At 37.5% G+C, this 19,023-nt stretch overlaps 1 protein-coding gene across 1 annotated transcript; it reads left to right on the forward strand.

Annotated features, from left to right (window-relative positions):
- Positions 1-7,475: 7,475 nt before the first annotated feature.
- On the forward strand, positions 7,476-14,883 carry LOC108666033. The gene is made up of 5 exons (XM_018152840.2): positions 7,476-7,528; positions 7,821-7,988; positions 8,441-8,600; positions 11,970-12,134; positions 14,064-14,883. Exons 2-5 carry the CDS (start codon positions 7,848-7,850, stop codon positions 14,552-14,554), a joined length of 957 nt encoding a protein of 318 aa, XP_018008329.1. The 5' UTR covers positions 7,476-7,528; positions 7,821-7,847; the 3' UTR covers positions 14,555-14,883.
- The last annotated feature ends 4,140 nt before the right edge of the window (positions 14,884-19,023 follow it).

The raw sequence follows: 19,023 nt of genomic DNA on the forward strand, positions 1-19,023 counted from the left end.
ATAGTTTAATATTCAATATTGTAATTATAGACTGGTGTGTGGAGCAAAAGCTTGAGGCTAGAAGCTCCTTATTTTTCTTAAGGATGCCGGTGCGTCGGCAGAAGCGGCCTAAGGGGGGCAGTTCGTCTATGTCTGATTCAGACTGGGACACCGGCTCTTCTGCGAGTGCGAGACTGCGACAGCATCATCAACGCTTCAGAAAACCTCCCGTAAACAACCAAAGCATTCACAGGCCGACCCTGGCGACCCACATAGCCAATCATTGCCAATTGCTGATAGAGATGGTTCATTGCCAGTGCCAAACAGTTCGATGTACATTTCCAAAACCTCCAACATGCCAACATTAACTGACCATCAGGGTGAACTGCCATTGCCAGACCTGGAAGATGTAGAGGAGGCCAGTTTTGGTGATAGGCTTGGTGATCCTGGAATTGGAAACTTTGAAGGTTTTGCCTGTCTCAATAGACCTAGTCAAGTAGGTCAGCTCCCACTTGACTCAGAGGAATCTGAAGGTGAGAGCCTGTTGACTCCTGCCCAAAGAACTGTTGGCACCAAAACTATCACCAACCTTGACTCAGACTCTGAGTTACCTGAGGGTGAGACTGTGAGAGCCTGCTGACTTGTGCTCAAAGAAATGCTGGTACTAAAACTACCACTAAGAGTCTAAGAGACTCTGTCTCAAACCCATCCATGAGACAGAACCTGCTGGGCCAGGCCAGGATGGAATTCTAATTTCGAAGGTTCATTAACTGTTCATATATTATTTCGATCCACCAAGACCACTTTTTCTATCCAACATCGTTATTTGAGGCAAAAAATGAACTTCTTAAAGGCTTAAAACATGTACCGTAAAATGGGGTAACTTTGACCGGCGGGGTAACTTTGACCACTTTTCGTTTGTTTAACAAAAACCCCCAAAACTCAAAAACGATTCGACATAGAAAAATTTTGTTAATGGCCATCAAAGGCCTAATACTGAGGCTACATAACACAATAGATAAATTTAAAAAGTTTGCATATCTAATAAGTTAAAAAATTAAAAATGTGACCCACGAAAAAAAAGCTATTATATAGGGTAAACGCGGTATATTCAGACATCGTAGGTAATTCCGTCACCTCTCCAGCTTTTCCTTTATATTAAGCTTTGTTTTAGATTTTAGTTCCATGCGTTCATTGATGGTTGAAATGGTGACGTCATACATTTGCGTGTCGAAATACTGCAAAAACACTAGGTCTTGGCCATCTAGTGGGAAAATATTGAGATCCAAAGAGCAATGAACTAAACTTCATTAAGTAATTATAACTACGCTGCAAAGCAGAGTTTTCCATCATGCACACTAAACACGCAATTCAGAGTTCAGACAAACAGAACTACATAATTCACGTTGGCTAACATGCTACTGAATTAAATAGGTACCTAGCTTCTTTCCCGCTCCCAGTGCATAATCTAGCGGGTTGATCAATAGTATACTTCATTTGTATACGATTGTATACAAATCAGGGTTGGCAATGATTAAATCAAACTGATTAAATCATGTGATTAAATCACTTGATTTTTTATAAAAAATCATGATTTTTTTTATTTTTTTGATTTTTTTGATTTTTTGATTTTTTCATATATTTAAATATATTGAGTGGCAGTCTTAAATTTATATTGAGGTATTGTTATTCATGGTTTAGTATAAATGTACTATGAATGACAAATTGGTATATGAACTTGTTGCCTTTAGTGTGTATTAGGTTCCAATAAATTGAATGTTTTTGGTACAGAGGCATCAAGTGTGCAATACATTGTATGTAGCTAGCAGCTTATCTAATTCTTATAAGGCTATAAGTAGTCTAACTATTTGACTATTTCTTATATATTGATTACAACATACAATTTAAATGCATTAGCTAGCTTATACAGGGTGGGGCAGAACTGATTGAACAGTTTTGAGGTGAAATAAAAGAGTAATGGAGGTACATGAAGAAGAAAGTTCATTTTCCTTGAGGTTAGCATAACATACCATTTAAAATACTTGTTTTGAAAACAATATTAGGAAGATGGTGTCCATTGGCTTCTGAACACCCTTTTTTAGATGTCCCCAAAGAAAGGAATTGCAAATGCTCAAATCAGGTGACTTTGCAGGCCACTGTAAATCACCCCTCAGAGTCTGGGAACATGCATTTCAAAACACTGAGTGACATTCGGGCTGTGTGAGCTGTAGCCTAATCCTGCTGGAACCACACATCTCCCAATGCTTCATTTTCAACAATGTTTTCCATCATGGTCTGCAAGAAATTTTGCATTATTGCAGCATAGCAATCGGAATTCACTGTTACGGTTACTCCCTCCTCTGAGAACGACTCCAACAGTGTGTTGCAGCTAACGGCCCTCATCTTCCAGATATTGTTTTCAAAACATAAGTATTCTAAATGGTATGTTATGCTAACCTCTAGGAAAATGAACTTTCTTTTTTATGTACCTCCATTACTCTTTTATTTTACCTCAAAATTGCTCAATCAGTTCTGCCCCATCCTATATATTGAGAGGTTGAAATTGTATTGACCTTTTAGGCAATTAGAATTAGCTGTATTCAACTTTGAGAACCCATCTGCTAATTCCCCCACAGACTTCAGTTCACACAATCTTGACCTCATGACTGGAGAACTGGGTTCCACTTCATTATCACTGGGGAGAACATGTATGCACCTCTTATCAACAGTTTCTTGACCAATAGCGATCAGATGCAATAGTGTCTAATACTGAGTTCCACTCATGATAAGTCAAACACTGATCAGCATTCTCAAAATTGGTAAGGAAAATGTCAGGAGAACTAGAAATTAAGAGTTTTAGGTGGTCAGCAGCATTCTCATGACTCAGTCTTTGTAGTCAAGCCATTTGGTTCATCAGTGTCAAACATCCCCAGTGGGTTGGCAGAAGTTGAGTGCTCATTGATGGCCTCATCAAGCAGATCAGCCCGTGCTGCAGTGCTGCCCTGCCCATGCTCCACTAAAGTAGGTCCTCTTGAGGTCTCAGAGGAAGCCATAATGAAGAGTGTGAAAAAGAGGTTGGTAGAAAAGTGTGTGAGTGACTAAAAGAATGTACTCTAGAAGAAAAAAAAATCCTGTTGGAGATGCCAATGTTGCCGGGGTACTGTCTCCCGCCACGGGTGAGGCAAACTCGTCACCTACTTTTGGAGTTTCTTTGGCAACAACCCAGTATGAATTGGAGAATGAAAGAGTAACTCTAATTAAGGTAATTATTCAAAACGGGATTTTACATTACAAATATTTTATTACAAACAAGGGCAGTAGACCCTGAGGTAAAATAGTTCACGCTAACAATAAAGAAAGGAAGCAAAGGCATGAGTGCCCATTACTTGCAAGAACCGGTGTAAAGACAGTGTGTAATGAGATACACTGAGCAAGAGGTAAGCAGGGTATGTGAAGTAAAAAGGAATTCAGAAGAAATCAGTTAAAATATGGGTTATGGAGCATGGGCAGGCAAAGAGTTGCTGAACAATAACTGAAAGGTAAAATGAAAACATTTGTCAGCAAACAGCCTACTCATGCCTTTTACTGTAAGAAAGTTGTTAAGATAAAACAGTTGCCAAGCAAGTGGACAGATGCAGCTTGAGGTAAAAGTGCACTGCAAACCACCAACCAGGCCAAACATAAACCAATACTTCCCTCAATCTCTTAGGAGTTGTGGGAAGCAAAAGAATAGACTAAATAAAAATTAGAACACTCATGAACATAACTTCAAAATCATCAGGTCAATTAAATGGTAAACAATTAAATGCGAAATGAATGCAGAATAAAAATCAATAATTGAAAACAAAACTGAGGTGACTATGGAACCGCAGCATTAAGTTAATTTTTAGAGAATCCATAGTAAAATTAATTGAGAATAATAAGTAATCCAGCTTAAGACATATTTAGCAATTAAATAGTTACTGGGACAGATTTAATGCGCATTAACCAAAGAATATTGCATACATCCCTACTAATACTCACTCTTCAGAGTGACGCAGGAAAGCCTGTCAGTTCTGGCAGCATACTCCTTGTTGAAGTTAAATGAGGAATTCACTTGGAGAATTGATACTTATAATAATGGAATTTACTTTAATGAAATTTACTTTAGCATATTGTCACCACTTAGTGCAGCTGAAACAAATGGAACAGAAAGACAAAGGTGAATGCATGTAAAAATAAATAGGTGACAAAAATACCTATGCAATAAAAGGCATGAGGGTTGAGTGACAAGGGATCAGAAGCCTCACGGCAACAATGACATTCATGAGGAAGAGTCTAAGAAACTCTCTCTGGCCTCTGGCCTCTGGCCCTCTGCTAGCTATGCCACTCACTGTCGAACTGTCTCTGCCAACAAGCCTTCTTTAGTTCTTTTGCAAAAGATGTTTTTATTTAGCCTATGTCCTCTCTCGGCTCTCCTAGAATTGGATAATGCTTGATTACTCATTTAGTTTTTGTGGTCATTGTAGACTTTGTAGTATACTATGTTGCTATCCCCTATTGGAATATTGCACTATTGGACCTAAATTTCCTAAAATCATAGTTAAGAATGATGATTTGTTAGTGGTTATTTGGTTTTAACTTTCAAGTGAGTAAAGTGACCAGAGTGATTTTTAAAAATTTCAGGTTAGGGTAAATGCAGTATAGTCCGACACATTAAGGACCAAGGACGTAGCAAGAAATGAATGGCTATAAATAGATCACCGTAGGCGCAACTCAAGTTCTGATTGGTTTACATCACTCTCAAACTATCACACTACTTGCCAGCAATGATGCTACATCACAAACTGTTGCCATATTTATTTAAATGCCTTTAGAATTCAAACCTACAAAATCCCTGAATTTCGACACACTGTGTGACTAAATTTGGCATATTGTGATACTAATTCCGGCCATAGTGGCAAAGCAGAGAGTTTTTTAGACTCGGTCTCAAGTTCATTTTTGAGTCCTATAAGTAAACCAGTAAAATATCATGGATACCAGGCTCAGCACCAGCATTAGCTTACTTAAGGGGAGCGTCTGGTCAACTTTTTTGGATTTTGGCTTTTCCGGTTTTTAGTCTCATCTTAGAGCTGACATTCTAAGCTATCCAACGGTACCAAAACCATCTCTGTATGTTGATTTATGCGTTCACGACAGATTCTGCAAGGGAGAGAGGTGGGGGAGATCTTTAACAAATTAGATAGGGGAAATTAGCTGCTGTGTACATAAATAGGGTGTCTGCTAGAGCTGAGCTTCAGTAGCCCGACTGGCGTTGTACGGGGTGCTGTGCTAGCAGTCGTTCCCACTCTCATTGACTTGAATCAAGCTCCAGTAAGGCGTAGTTTTGTATCCTTGCTGCATGGAGTGGCTATTTCGATGCACGTGGGACTTTGTCGCGCTGTCCTGAGAAGTTAACTTATTGTCATGGCGAACCTATCTCCTCCTAGAGTTTTAAAGCTATAGCAATGTGAGATATACCATTTGATTCGCAATTGAAATATCTATCAATGCAACGTAGCTTTTTTCAAATTTCGCTACAGTTCTGAAAATATTTTGAAAAAGGGGGGGGAATAGGGAAAAATCAAGAAATTTTAGAAAATTTTGGGAAAAATACTCCCACATTCACAAAAAATTGAAATTAAAAAAAAAAAGCTATGTTGCATTGATAGATAATTCAATTGCAAATCAAATGGTATATGTCTCATCACTGTAACTTGAAAACTCCAGTAGGAGATAGATTTCTACAGTACCTCCTTTTATGGCCATTTTCTAAGAATTTCACAGTTTCTTTCAATTTTTGCAAAAAATTGACATGAATAAAAGCTGTCTATTTTTTGGTTTTACATATGTGTGCCAAGTTTCAAAGTGATCCATCTGTAAATAGCCGAGATAAAATTTTGGCCAGACACTCCCCTTAAGAAATTGGTTAAAATCTTGAGTAAAAGAGGAAATTAAAAATGAAGTGATTCTAAAAAATCTCTGGTTTGTCACTATGATTCTGGCAGCGCTTCAAACTCTAATAATTTGTAATTCCGGCGCCCTGTGTTGGAATTCTGACGCCCTGTGTTGGAATTCTGATGCCCTGTGTGGGAATTCTGACGCCCTTTGTGAGCTGTATCAGAATACGGCACAGCTCGGAACGAGCTTAATTGAAAATTTTTAATTTTTTAATTAAGCTTTTAATTAAGAGCTATTGAGCTTTTAATTAAGAAAATTTTAATTTTCGGACACGGCTCGGAACGAGCTGCGTGTGTCTAATTCCAAGCTGTGTCGGAATTAGTTTTTATGTGTCTAAAACCATCGCTTAACTTAATGATCTATTAATTTATTTACCACTTGAAATCAGCAAATACAAGTTTACTTAAAGGATTCCTAATATATTCACAGACTTATTGAAAAGTCTCAAACCATAATATTCTTTCTACACAAACAGTTTATCACTCTTTGGTAGAGCAAGGTCAACTATCAACTTTGACAAGTTTTTCGATGTTCTCACTGGGTGACGTGCACTGTCTCTCTTTGGATCTTTTTCTCGCCAGACAGCTCAGACCTAGTGTTTTGGCAATAGTATGGCGCGCAATAGTATGACGTCACTACTTCAACCATCAACAAATGCGTGGAACTAAGACAAAGCTTAATATAAAGGAAAAAAGTTGAGAAGTGTTGGAATTACCCATGATGTTGGAATATACTGCATTTACCCTATAATAGGCTGTTTTTCTGATTTTTTAATGAAATAATTTGGAAAGGCTATTGGATTGGGTGACTAAAATATTCCATATTTATGACCACGGGACACGGGTATTTTTTTTCAGATTCATGGCTCAAGCTCATGGGTGGCTTCTCCCCAATTTTCCACTTGCAGTAGTAAAATGTTAAGCAAAACAATTGGCCAATAACAAACTATGTGATTTGAATAAAAATAACCAATAGAATCTCTGGTGTGTTTTGGCTTGCTCTACTGTACATATAAAACAAAATTATTATTAAAATTCATTTGCCCAATTCTAGGATAAAAAAAATCTGATTGGTTTTCTCCAAGTTTGAAACTGTGAAGCATTGTTGCTGTTCAGGCATAAGGCATGGAATATATCTACTTGGTGAGCTGAGACTGGATTTTTTGAGCTGTGGTTTTATGGGTTTGCAAGCCTTGATTCCATTTCTTCAAGCCGTGAATTCTATGTCTTGGCCCTGAAAAGCCATTTATGAGCTGCAAACTTATTATTTACAAAGTCAGAGAGTCCCATGCACGTCTAACCCTACATCTCTAACTTTACCCTAAAAACAGTCCCTAACATTTGTCTTCACTCAAGCGGCAACTGAACAAGTGATACTGCAGTCTGACCGCTCTGACGTGACTGCAACTACGTGATCTTTAAGGAAACATTTTAGGTTGAACATCTCTAACTTTACCCTAAAAACAGTCCCTAACATTTGTCTTCACTCAAGCGGCAACTGAACAAGTGATACTGCAGTCTGACTGCTCTGACGTGACTGCAACTACGTGATCTTTAAGGAAACATTTTAGGTTGATTTGTTGTTGATGTTATTACGTTCTGCCTGTTATTTTGGCTGGAGGCAGGAGCATTGAAGTATATATACTCTGGATTGTGGAAGTTGAAAATTGTATGAAACAACATGTTTGTGAAGTGCAAACCGCGATTTTTTCAATCAAACAAAAAATCATGACATAATTTTATGAAATTTCATACCTATTGAAATTACAGGATATTAGAACCACAATATTTCAGAAAAAATAGGACTTTTCCAGCTCTGTTGCTGTTGAATATAAGATGCATTTATTATATTTTTTCTTTCAGATTTAGCAAATTGTTCCTTTAGAGCTCATGGCTGAAGCAAAGTTGACCAACTCCATGGAACTTCATAAGATAACTAAGCCGTGTATCAATTTGTCATCAACAGATGATGATGATGATGATGATGATAGGGATCAAGAATACTGTGTTTTTAGGATACCTAGAGGCCTTGTAAGTAGTATAGAAGTTTGTTTAATGCACTCATAAATCATTTTAAAATTTGTCAAGCTGCCCATCTGATTGCAATATACTGTCATTTTCTGTGACCTGAGTATTGCTGCATTCCTATTGAAAAATGCACCTTAAATTTCTGTGTATTTTTCAAAAATTAAGTTCTGAAAGATTTTAGACAATCATATTACGGTAATCATGTAAAAATATTTATCATTCTCATTAAATTTCTTTTAAACAAAATTCTTTAACATTATTCATATGATATAATAATAGGATTAGTGTGTTTTTTCTATAACTTTGATTAAATTCTGCACACATTATTGCAATCATTTGCTATTATATTTTTCACTGTACTCTATCTAATGTACCATATTTGCGCTTGCTATATATGTCTCTATGTCATGCAAAGGTTATTATTTGTATGTTTTATACTAATTTTTTCATTTCAGTTTGACCCTAAGGACCTTGTTGGCTGTGAGATAGAGTTTGGAGGCAGGAAGCCTTCTAAGCTCAATATTCAAGGGAAACGTTATGATATTACAATGAGGCCTTTCCATGAGAATCCAATCATTCCATGGCTTCCTGGCCAAAATGGATCACTTATTCCTGGTAAACCTTTTAAGCTGCCAGTTAATTCACAGAATTACTAATCTAAGACCAGAGTAATCTAAAATTTATATTTTGACATTATTTTGCTACAGAAAAAAAGGTAGAGGAAGGAATATCAAGTAGAAAAAGATTTTAAGGCAAATCTATCTATAAAATAAAAAGAAGATCCAATTATATATGTATTTCCAAGTTTTGAGTTAATAAAATAGTAATTATTTTTTTGTAGATTAATTCAATATATATTTTGTGATATTTTCTCATTCTAAGTATGTCTATAATGTATGGAATATAAAAATAAACATATGGTAATTGCAGGTTTACTTGCTATGCACAGAATGTGATGGAAAATGGCTTGTTCTAAATATGTTATGCAATATCCCAAACATGCTCCCGTGTGTCAGTAAATGTATGGAATTGAATAAAAATTACTAATTAAAGATTTTTCAGAATGCATAGGATATTGCAAAATTGCCCACCATTGTTTAGTTTGGAACTCAATCATAAATGAATACTTTATAATGAATATTAGTTACTCAGTCAAGGTTTATTAATAGCTAATTAGTAGCTAATTAATATTAAAAGGTAGCTTGAAGTTAACTGTGATCAATAATGCCTGTAATTTGGGAATCATGTTGTCATCAATCCCATTAGTAAGAATAGGATTAATGTATGCTAATCAAAGAAATACTGACTGTTAAAGCTGACATTTTACATATCAATTCCATTTGATTCTTGTTTTAAAGTATGAAATAATTATATTGCATTTTATTTTAATTGCAAAAAAAATTATTTAATGTATACCTACCTATCAAAATATCATTTTTCAAATTTTTGTTGCAATCCTTTCTTACCAGTTTTGTCATACCTTGTTTTTCTCCCAGTTAGACTTATGTTTTAGTTAGGTATATGCATACAGGGTCATCAATATTTAGCGTTACAACTTTGAGTGGTTAGAACTATGAAATGAAACACGATTGTGAATGTTTGAAAATGTATTTTTGTAGGCAGAGGTTCAGAGATACAATTCCCACAATTTCATTCAATATGTCTACCACCTGCATCAATAAAGAGTTGTAGACACTTAGAGAAAGCCTTACACGAGTCACGAATGACACTCTGCGGGATTTTGGTCCTCTCCTTCAGCAGTTTGACCTTTAGATCGGGGCCATTCAGATCGGGTGACGATGGGGGCCATTTATCTTTGGTAATGAGGTGAGGAACATTCTTGGACAGCCACTCCTGAATCGATTTGGCCCCATGGGATGGTGCAGAGTCATGCTGGAAAGACCAGGGACGTTTTTTGAAGTGCTTTTGTTCCCAGGGCAGCAATGCACCAACAAGGATGGCATCTCGATAGTTCTTCTGATTCAAATTCACCCCTTTGTCAACATAAAAGAGGGGACTCCTTGAGGGCTCTGTTACAGTTGCCCAGACCATCACTGAGGTCGGGCATTGCTTCCCAGTCTCCACACGGGATCCTTCGTCCTCATTCTTTGACCAAATTCGATCATTTTGGGAGTTGAAGACTTGAAGTGGTGTTCAACATTGAATATCTTCTCATCACTGAAAATGAGGTTTGGCAGCATGCCATCATGAATGTGGGAAAGAAGAATCTTGGATCTTTGGAGGCGTTTGTCAACAACTTGAGCAAACAGTTGGTGTTTTAATGATAAAGACAGACAGATGATAAATGATAAATAATGATAAAGATTAATGAGAAGGTGTAAACAAATGACAAATATCGAGGACAATTATCAACAATTAATTTTGAAAAAAATGTAATGCTAAATATTGATGACCCTGTATACAGGTGGAATGGGAGGAGGAAAGAATCTTGGATCTTTGGAGGCATTTGTCAACAACTTGAGCAAACAGTTGGTGTTTTAATGATAAAGACAGACAGATGATAAATGATAAATAATGATAAAGAATAATGAGAAGGTGTAAACAAATGACAAATATCGAGGACAATTATCAACAATTAATTTTGAAAAAAATGTAACGCTAAATATTGATGACCCTGTATACAGGTGGAATGGGAGGAGGGAAGATAAATGTTTTATGTGGATGAGAATGAAACTAAAGCACTTGTTGATGGAATGTGGGGCATATGAGAGAGAATGCCAGTCTATAATGGAGGTGATTCTGGGTATGAGAGAACAAGCAAAGAGTGGTTGGCAATGATTGTGGGTCTATCTGAAGGAGCCACTGTGGCTATGTCTAAGAGTGTGGAGAGATATTTGGAGAACATGTGGAGGTTGAGGGAGAGGAGGAGGATGATAAGAGTGGGGTCTTGTGGAGTGGAGTGTTGACCTTGCTCGGTGGTTCGCCTCCTGTGGCGCAAGGGGGACTCGCCCGGGGCCAGCAGCTGTTGGCCCCTGGAGCGGCAAAGGATCCACCAGGGGGCGGGGGGCAATGTGGGGTCAAGCCGCAAGGGGAGATGCCCAACACCCCCTTGCTCACAACAGAGGAAGATGGGACTAGCCACTCCGGACCCATCTTTAAAAACTTTCAAGGCGAGGGCACCTCGGGGGCCATTGTTGAGTGAAATAAGTGCAGATGATGAGGGTGTGTTGTGGCTGGGAGAGGATGAGGAAAGAGTAGTGGTGGTATATGGGAAAAAGTCGGCTGTGGTTTTGAGGGGTGAGGCTTTAGAGGTGTGGGTGAGAGATGGACAGAAGAGATGGTTTGAGGAGAGAGTGACTGCTGTGGTGCACCAGAGGGCGTGCCTGGTGTGGGACCCTGGGGGGGAGGCAAGTCCCTGACGAGGATCGACGGCCCAAAAATGGAAATGGAAATAGTGGAGGGTTGAGAGAAGGGAGAGTGGGGAGGCAAAGGTAACAGGCTGGAATGTTTTAATACATTCTTTCTGTTTACTTTTAGGATGTTGACTAGCATAACTGAATTATTTCAGTCTGTTAGGATTGTTGTGAAATGCTATTAATTGAACTTTTTTTTAACTGCCGAGTGTGATTAATATAGTTTTTTATGACGTTTGAATGACCGATCTAAAAGTCTTGACTGGAGGTCAGCACACACACAATTCCAATTCCAATAGGTCCAGGTAATATCCAACACAAAAAGTTGTCTGGCCTCAAAAAAGCAAAAAAAAAACTTTTATAAAAATATATGATGCATATGATTTAATTACCTTGGTCAAACTTTATTCTAGCATATTACACTAATTTATTCTACCTATCGCATTACACTAATTTATTCTACCGTATTACACTAATTTATTCTACCGTATTACACTCATTTATTCTACCCTATTACACTAATTTATTCTATCGTATTGCACTAATTTATTCTACCGTATCACACTAATTTATTCTACCGTATCACACTAATTTATTCTATTTGCTTCAGTGAATTCGGAGTCCTCAATCCTGGGGGAAGTGCAGGCCAGACTTCATCTCCCAAAGTGGAATGTTTGCAAACAAGAACATGATCTTGACTACCTCAGACCAGCTGAGCACACACCACCAGATCTGCCTGCCAGAGACTTTTTCTCTGGCTACAGCTCAACTTTTGGTAAAAAATGAATCATTTTTCAATGTTGGTTTGTTGTGTGATAATTCACGCCATAGGATTTATGATCCAATACAGTATTCAAAATTGTGTCTGTTGTTGAATTATGTTATTAACAGTAAAAAATATAGGAATTAGCCCATATGATTTCCATTTTATAACGTCTCAGTTCACATGTTACGATCATTAACTTTGAATTAATCATTTGATTAATCTGCCATTGTATTCTAACATGGATTAGTAGTAGATTTTCCTTTCACTGATCTCGGGAAGCCAAACATTGATCTTGAAAACATTTATCTTGAAATAGTGTTTGAGATATTTGTTGTTAACTCCTGTAGTAATTTTTATTTTGGACCATCAGCTTGTCTTTCTTAGACCATCGTCATTTTGTAGCCAAATATCCATCTCTATGTTTATTAATTAATCAAGGCTCCATGATTTATGACTTGAATAATAAATCTAGGCTCCCTGATTCGTGCCTTGAATATTAAAATCTTATCCTACCATTATTGATTGCTTGTGATTACTTCAATTCGTTTTGCCAGATACTCTACTTTTATGTATCGATATTCCATTTTTCAAATTGAGACCAAACATGAACATTCTTGCCACTCGATTCATTTCACTTTGTATTTTATTCAAGAACTCTTGAAAAACGTTTAGCAGGGAGTGAACGACGGTTCGACAGATTTGTCTGCTGCTCCAAAACTAATATGTGATAAACAATTGTATCAGAAAATCCCGACTGAACGTCAGAGGTCAATCTTGTACGACGAACAACTGCTGTAGCAGAGATCTCACTGGCTGTAGAGAGAAATAATGTCGGTGCTACCACCGCGCTCCCCACAAAATTCAAACGATCGCAGTACCTTTATAATTGGTCTGAAGCAGGGAAATGATGTTCAACAGTGAAATATTCTGACTCGAATAGGCTCCCTCCAAGAGAGGGATGTCTAAGCTAAACTAACGCTAGACAATTAATAAAAATAGCGGTTTCGGCGTTCATTAGGCCGTAGGCCTGTCGCCGATCCTTAACCTCGCAGAACATTCACAGCTTGTTGCGGTATCAAACACGCAACATACTGTTCCAATCTTGGTACTCTGTACTGTAACCACTCAGCCATCCTGTTTGTTTGAAGCCTGTCTGCCATTTCATAGGTACGAATTGAAGTAAAGTATTGCCAAAATCTTTCCATATTTGCTTCAATTTGCGATAATGATTCTACAGACTGAAATGATAAAACAAAGCTGAAGACCGCCTGGAGAGAACTTCTGCCAGAGGAATTCAATCAGCGTTAAGGAAAGCATTGAAATCATTGCACCAAGGCCGTCATGGCACCAACACAAGCTCGATATCCGTAATCCAAATTTTGATCGAATGACGAGGCCAAGTCCAGCGGTGGTAGTCCCGGCAGCCCAGAGGTTGACGGGTTTAAGGCCTTAGTAGCGGCTACTCATCGACGCTCCTCCGGAAATAGAAATATGGGCTCGAAATAGAAATATGGGTCAGGGTATATGGGCTCGTCAGAGGGTCGACAGGCCCACATACCCTGACCGAGAAGTACGTTGATAGTCGCCGGTGCGAGACTGACGAATACCCGTGAATGAAGAACGTCGTAAGCTGTGGCTGTGTTCTGCTACGTCCTGTCGTCCCGAAATACTCCGTATCTCCATGAGATAAAATTTCATGGAGAAAGAGCAAAGCGAAAAATCAGCGGCAGACGTATTTATAATTGATTAATGAAGGAAATGAAATCAATGGGATTATGTGCTTTCGATTGTGCAATCTAGTCATAGGCGTGGGGGAATGATGGTGATAATTTAGTCATATTTTGATTGAATTAGCCTTGAATATATTTCTTCAAGTACCTACTGTTGACAGATTCATTTCTTCTATCTTGATTCAAACTGCAATATTTTTCATTCCAGTTCAAGCTGCATCATCGAAGGTGAGGTCCCGAGAAGGAAACTCGCCGTTGCCCCAGCAAGGAGTCAAAAGAGGTCGTCACAGCATAGAGGAGCTAACTCCTCAAGACCAGCTCAGCAGACCTACGAAAAAGAGGAAAGGCGATCCACTCGTAGCAAATTTCAGGAACGTCTTCAATAATATTTGTAGTTCACCAGGTGATACAGATGAGAAAAAAGATGATGCCACTCATTCTCATTCTGAAAAGAAGAAGAAAAAGTCACGAAAATCTGGAGTTGATCGTATGATTACAGAAGAAGTAGCAAATAATAATGGAACGTACAATTGCGACGCAAGTGGTTGGTCACTAGATACGAATAGTGATACTACAAACTCAAAAAACTTATCTCACGATTCTGATGAAATTGCGGCAACCAAAAGACAAAAATCGAGTCCTGCTCAGTCGCCTCTTGAGAATCACAGTAAAAAGAAAAAGAAACGTGATAGTCACTAGACAAGGAGTCTAATATGCCTCATAAACTTCAGCACGCTTGTATACTGCGGTAATCACAGTGAGATAAATATCCTCCCCATGGCCTCAGTTGACACTTATTGTTACCAAATTATTAATTATGATCACATTGAATGGGTGCGGTCGTCATGACAATGCTATTTGATAATGTTTTTCTTCCCTGTTGATTAATATCAAACTCAGGCGTAAAAAATTTGTGGACTGCTAACGATTGCTTTTTATTCCTAACTCGGCAAGGAATATTCATTCACTCAACTCTCTTTCCCCGAATATATTGTACTGGCTGTTGAAAGTAAAGCTGGCATAACCAATGAAGTATCCTGATTTTACCCCATGAAGTATCTATTTCTCGAAGAATACCATGAATCGGATTGAATTTTTCATTGAGCCATTATCGGTAAAAAAGTGAATGCAGTGAATGAAGGGTATATTTTTTAACGAATATCATTTTTTGTATGGATAATGCACTTAAGTAATGTAAACTTTGGGAAGAAGGGCTGTAGCCAATGAATATAATTTTGGCCCCAAGTTAGAAGAAGTTTTGTTGTACTGTAGAGTGATCAGGTAACAAGGTCATACAGCCAGTGATGGTACTTATCTTGTGATGCATTACTAGGTTCAATTTTTCCCTTCTATGCGGAAGAGAGGCTATCCACTTGGATGTGAGAAATACTTAATGCAGTTTTGTTGTATTATGAACTCGAGGAAATATCGCTGAAGGATGAGCTAGTCTCAACTTTTCTGCCCTGGCGACCTTAACTTTGTCCGTGAAAATATCCCGACACATGGCAGCAGTAACGCATTAAGTATTGATATGACGCAATTATTTCCCCAAGTAACAAACCTAATACATCTTGCTTGATTCATTAAATATTTTTCATTATAATCAAAGTATTATCAGCTCGAGTATTTGGCATAATTCAGTACTTTTTTTGAAGTTCGATTGTAATATACTTCAATACGTAGCTGCTTTACGTATCTTACACTTCGGCTCTCGGACGTTAACCTTTTTTGGGCGATTAATTTAGTCACTCGACTGGATGCATGGATGTGCTGGGCTCAGCTGGAAGTTTAATAAAAAAAAATTCACAACTTCTTTAGTTCACGCTTCCGTGATGAACGCCATTTGGAGCGCTAACAATTTTTTATTTGTGCGCCCGCTCGCGTGAACGATTGGAGCCACGGAAAACTACCTACCTACCTTTAAAAATTGTGCTGATAATATATTGTAGATAAAACGTTGTGCATGTTTAATGGGTCCCCACCAGACATCTGACGTTGAATCAACGTTGAAATAAATTATTTTCCGTTGAATCGACATTAAATAAACGTTTCCACATCTTTTCCGCACACATTGTTCCACACTAATAAAAATTGTTTCATTGGTGGGTCATTTTCTTCATCGCAGCTGTCACAAGAAGTTACGCACCTGCAAATCAGAAAAATATTAGCGTTTAATGTTATTTAATTCCTAATCTATTTTTAGCGAGGAGTCTTAATTGTGTTTGAGGAAAGAACAACAACGGGCCTTGCGCTGCCAGAATGGCAAGGCCAGTTTATCACGAGGCCAATGCCGCACCAAACTGCCTTTGTGCACGTAAGTATTGACGTGACATCACGTCTTTCTGTAATTAAGATCTTATCAACTTCAATAAAACCGTCCATATGGATAAAATCAATAAAACAAATGTTGGTTGCATGTTTTATCATCTTATTATCACTAAAGTTCTAAGTGCTCTAATCCTATNTGTTAGTTGTTACCAGAGGTGGGCAGTAGCGCGCTACATGTAGCGGCTGATAACTTTTCAGTAGCGGTAGCGGCGCTACATTTAAAGCAATGTAGCGGTAGCGGCCGCTACATTTCAAAGTAGCGCTGCCCAGCTCTGCCTATATCGTTGAGTGTTGTCAATGGCTTGATAATTAACACGAAAGAATATAGTTACTATGTATATAATATAGAATTGCAACAGTTTTAGAAAATATCCAAATTATTTGCGACGTCAGTGAAATGCTCTTTCAGTTGCTTTCTTGTCTAACACTTTATTTTTAGATGAATGTTAAATTTATATAGTTCTTGAATCAAAATCAATACATGTTCCTTCATTTAATACGTACAAAATAGATGCTGTTACAAAAAGTTATCAACACGAATTATAGTATCAATCGTAATAAATTTTGATCGTTATTTCATATAAAAAAAAGGATTGTTCCGTTGCCTTTGTCCCTAAACCCTGCTATTGGCTGCCTAATCTATTTTAAGAAGCGGACGTTCAGTATGATAAAAAAAAGGAAGTTGAGGATTTGGTCATGTGAGATGCAGCGAGCTGGGTTGCTTGCTCTACAGACAAGAGGAAGTTTCTAAGCGGTAGACCTTGTAGTGGAGAACGCCTTGCATACACATGCAGCAATGCAGCTGAAGTTTGTAAATAAAAGTTCTTGGTGGCGTGGAAACTGCTGTGTCAAGTGGTTTGTTTTCTGATGCATACAAACATGGAACGAGGTGGTGGAGATTCGACCGCCACTGCAAGTCTCGAATGTGGTCTTTGTGTTGAGATTCACTTGAGAACATTTAGTGGAAACAATCATGTTAAGATTTTGGATGCCTCAAGCCTCATTTTGGTATGACCCGAACTGCATTTCTGCATTAAATATCAATTGATTCTTCATTTTTGTAAAAAAAATCTTACCCTAAGCTGTCAAAAATGGTTAATTTCTAGAATTTAATTAAGATCTACCCTAAATTCGCACTCTTTATCTCTAAGAATAATTGAATTCAAATGCTTACGGCCTAATTTTATGCCATTTACAGTTCTGCTCAAATTAATTTTTGCAGGTGAGAGGCCGAGTATAATGAATCATATCCAAATCTTTTTCACATTCCAAATTGTATGGCTATTGCATTGTCAAGACGCTCAGTTCTGTTACCACATCTTACCATACATTTGGAACTATTTTGCCGGCATTAAACTTATATTATCCATAGTAGATCTTCCTCGTGCCGAGAAATATAGCTAATATTTTACCCAGTCATGGTATTTGCGCGTTAGACCCAGGAATGTCAGTTAACTAAAGGTCTTTGGACCTGTGACGATGTTAAAGTAGCGATCATAACTTTGGCTCAAGACGCAAGCTGCAGATATTTGGCATCCAACACAGGCAGTGAGGCGAGTCTTGTCTTGCAGGGCTTATGTTGCACGAGGTGGCCACGTGATGGAAATAAACCGTGCCATTCCGCCTAGCGAGAGAGTGACGAGAGAACAACAATGGAAGTTGATTTAAGCGTTGTTTCGTTGAATGACGTTGAATTAAGAGTTGTTTTGTTGAATGGTTGGTAAATTAAATATTGTTTCGTTTATTAAATATGCGTTGTTTCGTTGAATGACGTTGAATTGAGAGTTGTTTTGTTGAATGGTTGGCAAATTAAATATTGTTTCGTTTGTTAAATATGCGTTGTTTCGTTTTATCAACAGTAATTTAACGTTGTTTCTACGTATTTTGCCCGGTGAGATGAGATGCGAGGTGTACTGTTTCTCTTGTAAATGCAGTTATATTGTACTGAATGTGTCAGTCATATGGGGAAGTAGAACTAGCCTTGTACTATCTCGAAACAAAAAAAAAAAACACTTGAAATAAATTCTCAGATTACATTATATGTTTAAAACGATACATACCTATAGTCCATAGAATATGTAGGACTCATGGTTCAACAATGGTAGGATCGAATAGCCTTGCGTTATCTCAAGAAAAAAAAAATAATAATAATAAATAAACACTTTAGAGCAATTCTCAGGTTCCATTTTATGTTTAAAATAAAACATACCTATAGAGTATGTATGACTAGCCTTGTGTTATCTCGAAGCAATGTAGGACTAACTGCGCAATTGTTATCTCTCGATACGGATATTGGACTGATATTTCCAGTGTAGCTTCGATGGTCTTATAGGCTTCTCATGTAGGTGTAACTTTGATAATTGAGTAAGATAAGCAGAAAATGAACACTTGCACATGGAAGAAAGCGTTATTAACTTATTATTAAAATCGTGTAAAATGTTATGGTAGTTATATTGTAGTTATAGTGTAGTAGTTGTATGTGTGCAGCTATATAACAAGAAAATGTCAGGAGAGATTAAATGTCACATTGAAATTCTATTTGGCAACTTATATCTTTATCATTTCACTATAATTAGTTGGTGAAATACTACTACTACTACTAATTAATGCTTTATAAAATAAAGCACCAACCAGCCACTTCGGGTTCTTCGATGTTAATTTATTATCGTTGCACGTTGCGTAAGTTCTTTTAGCTTGTAAAATAAATAATAAATAAGTTTATATTTTGGGCTGAAATATAGCATTTTTGTGTGGGACTGCAAAGGTACAACTGTACCTACACTCTGTACGATTGTGAAATTTATGGGCCATTTGCTAACGGTTAAATCGTATTTCTCTAA

The sequence above is a fragment of the Hyalella azteca genome, unplaced genomic scaffold (assembly GCF_000764305.2).
Source record: "Hyalella azteca isolate HAZT.00-mixed unplaced genomic scaffold, Hazt_2.0.2 contig6646, whole genome shotgun sequence".
Classification (NCBI taxonomy): domain Eukaryota; kingdom Metazoa; phylum Arthropoda; class Malacostraca; order Amphipoda; family Hyalellidae; genus Hyalella; species Hyalella azteca.

Coding starts and splice junctions, on each gene's coding strand:
- LOC108666033 (XM_018152840.2), top strand. CDS start 7,848: ATGGCTGAAGCAAAGTTGACCAACTCCATGGAACTTCATAAGATAACT. Junction 7,989..8,440: donor TTAGGATACCTAGAGGCCTT/GTAAGTAGTATA, acceptor TTTTCATTTCAG/TTTGACCCTAAGGACCTTGT. Junction 12,135..14,063: donor TGGCTACAGCTCAACTTTTG/GTAAAAAATGAA, acceptor TTTTCATTCCAG/TTCAAGCTGCATCATCGAAG.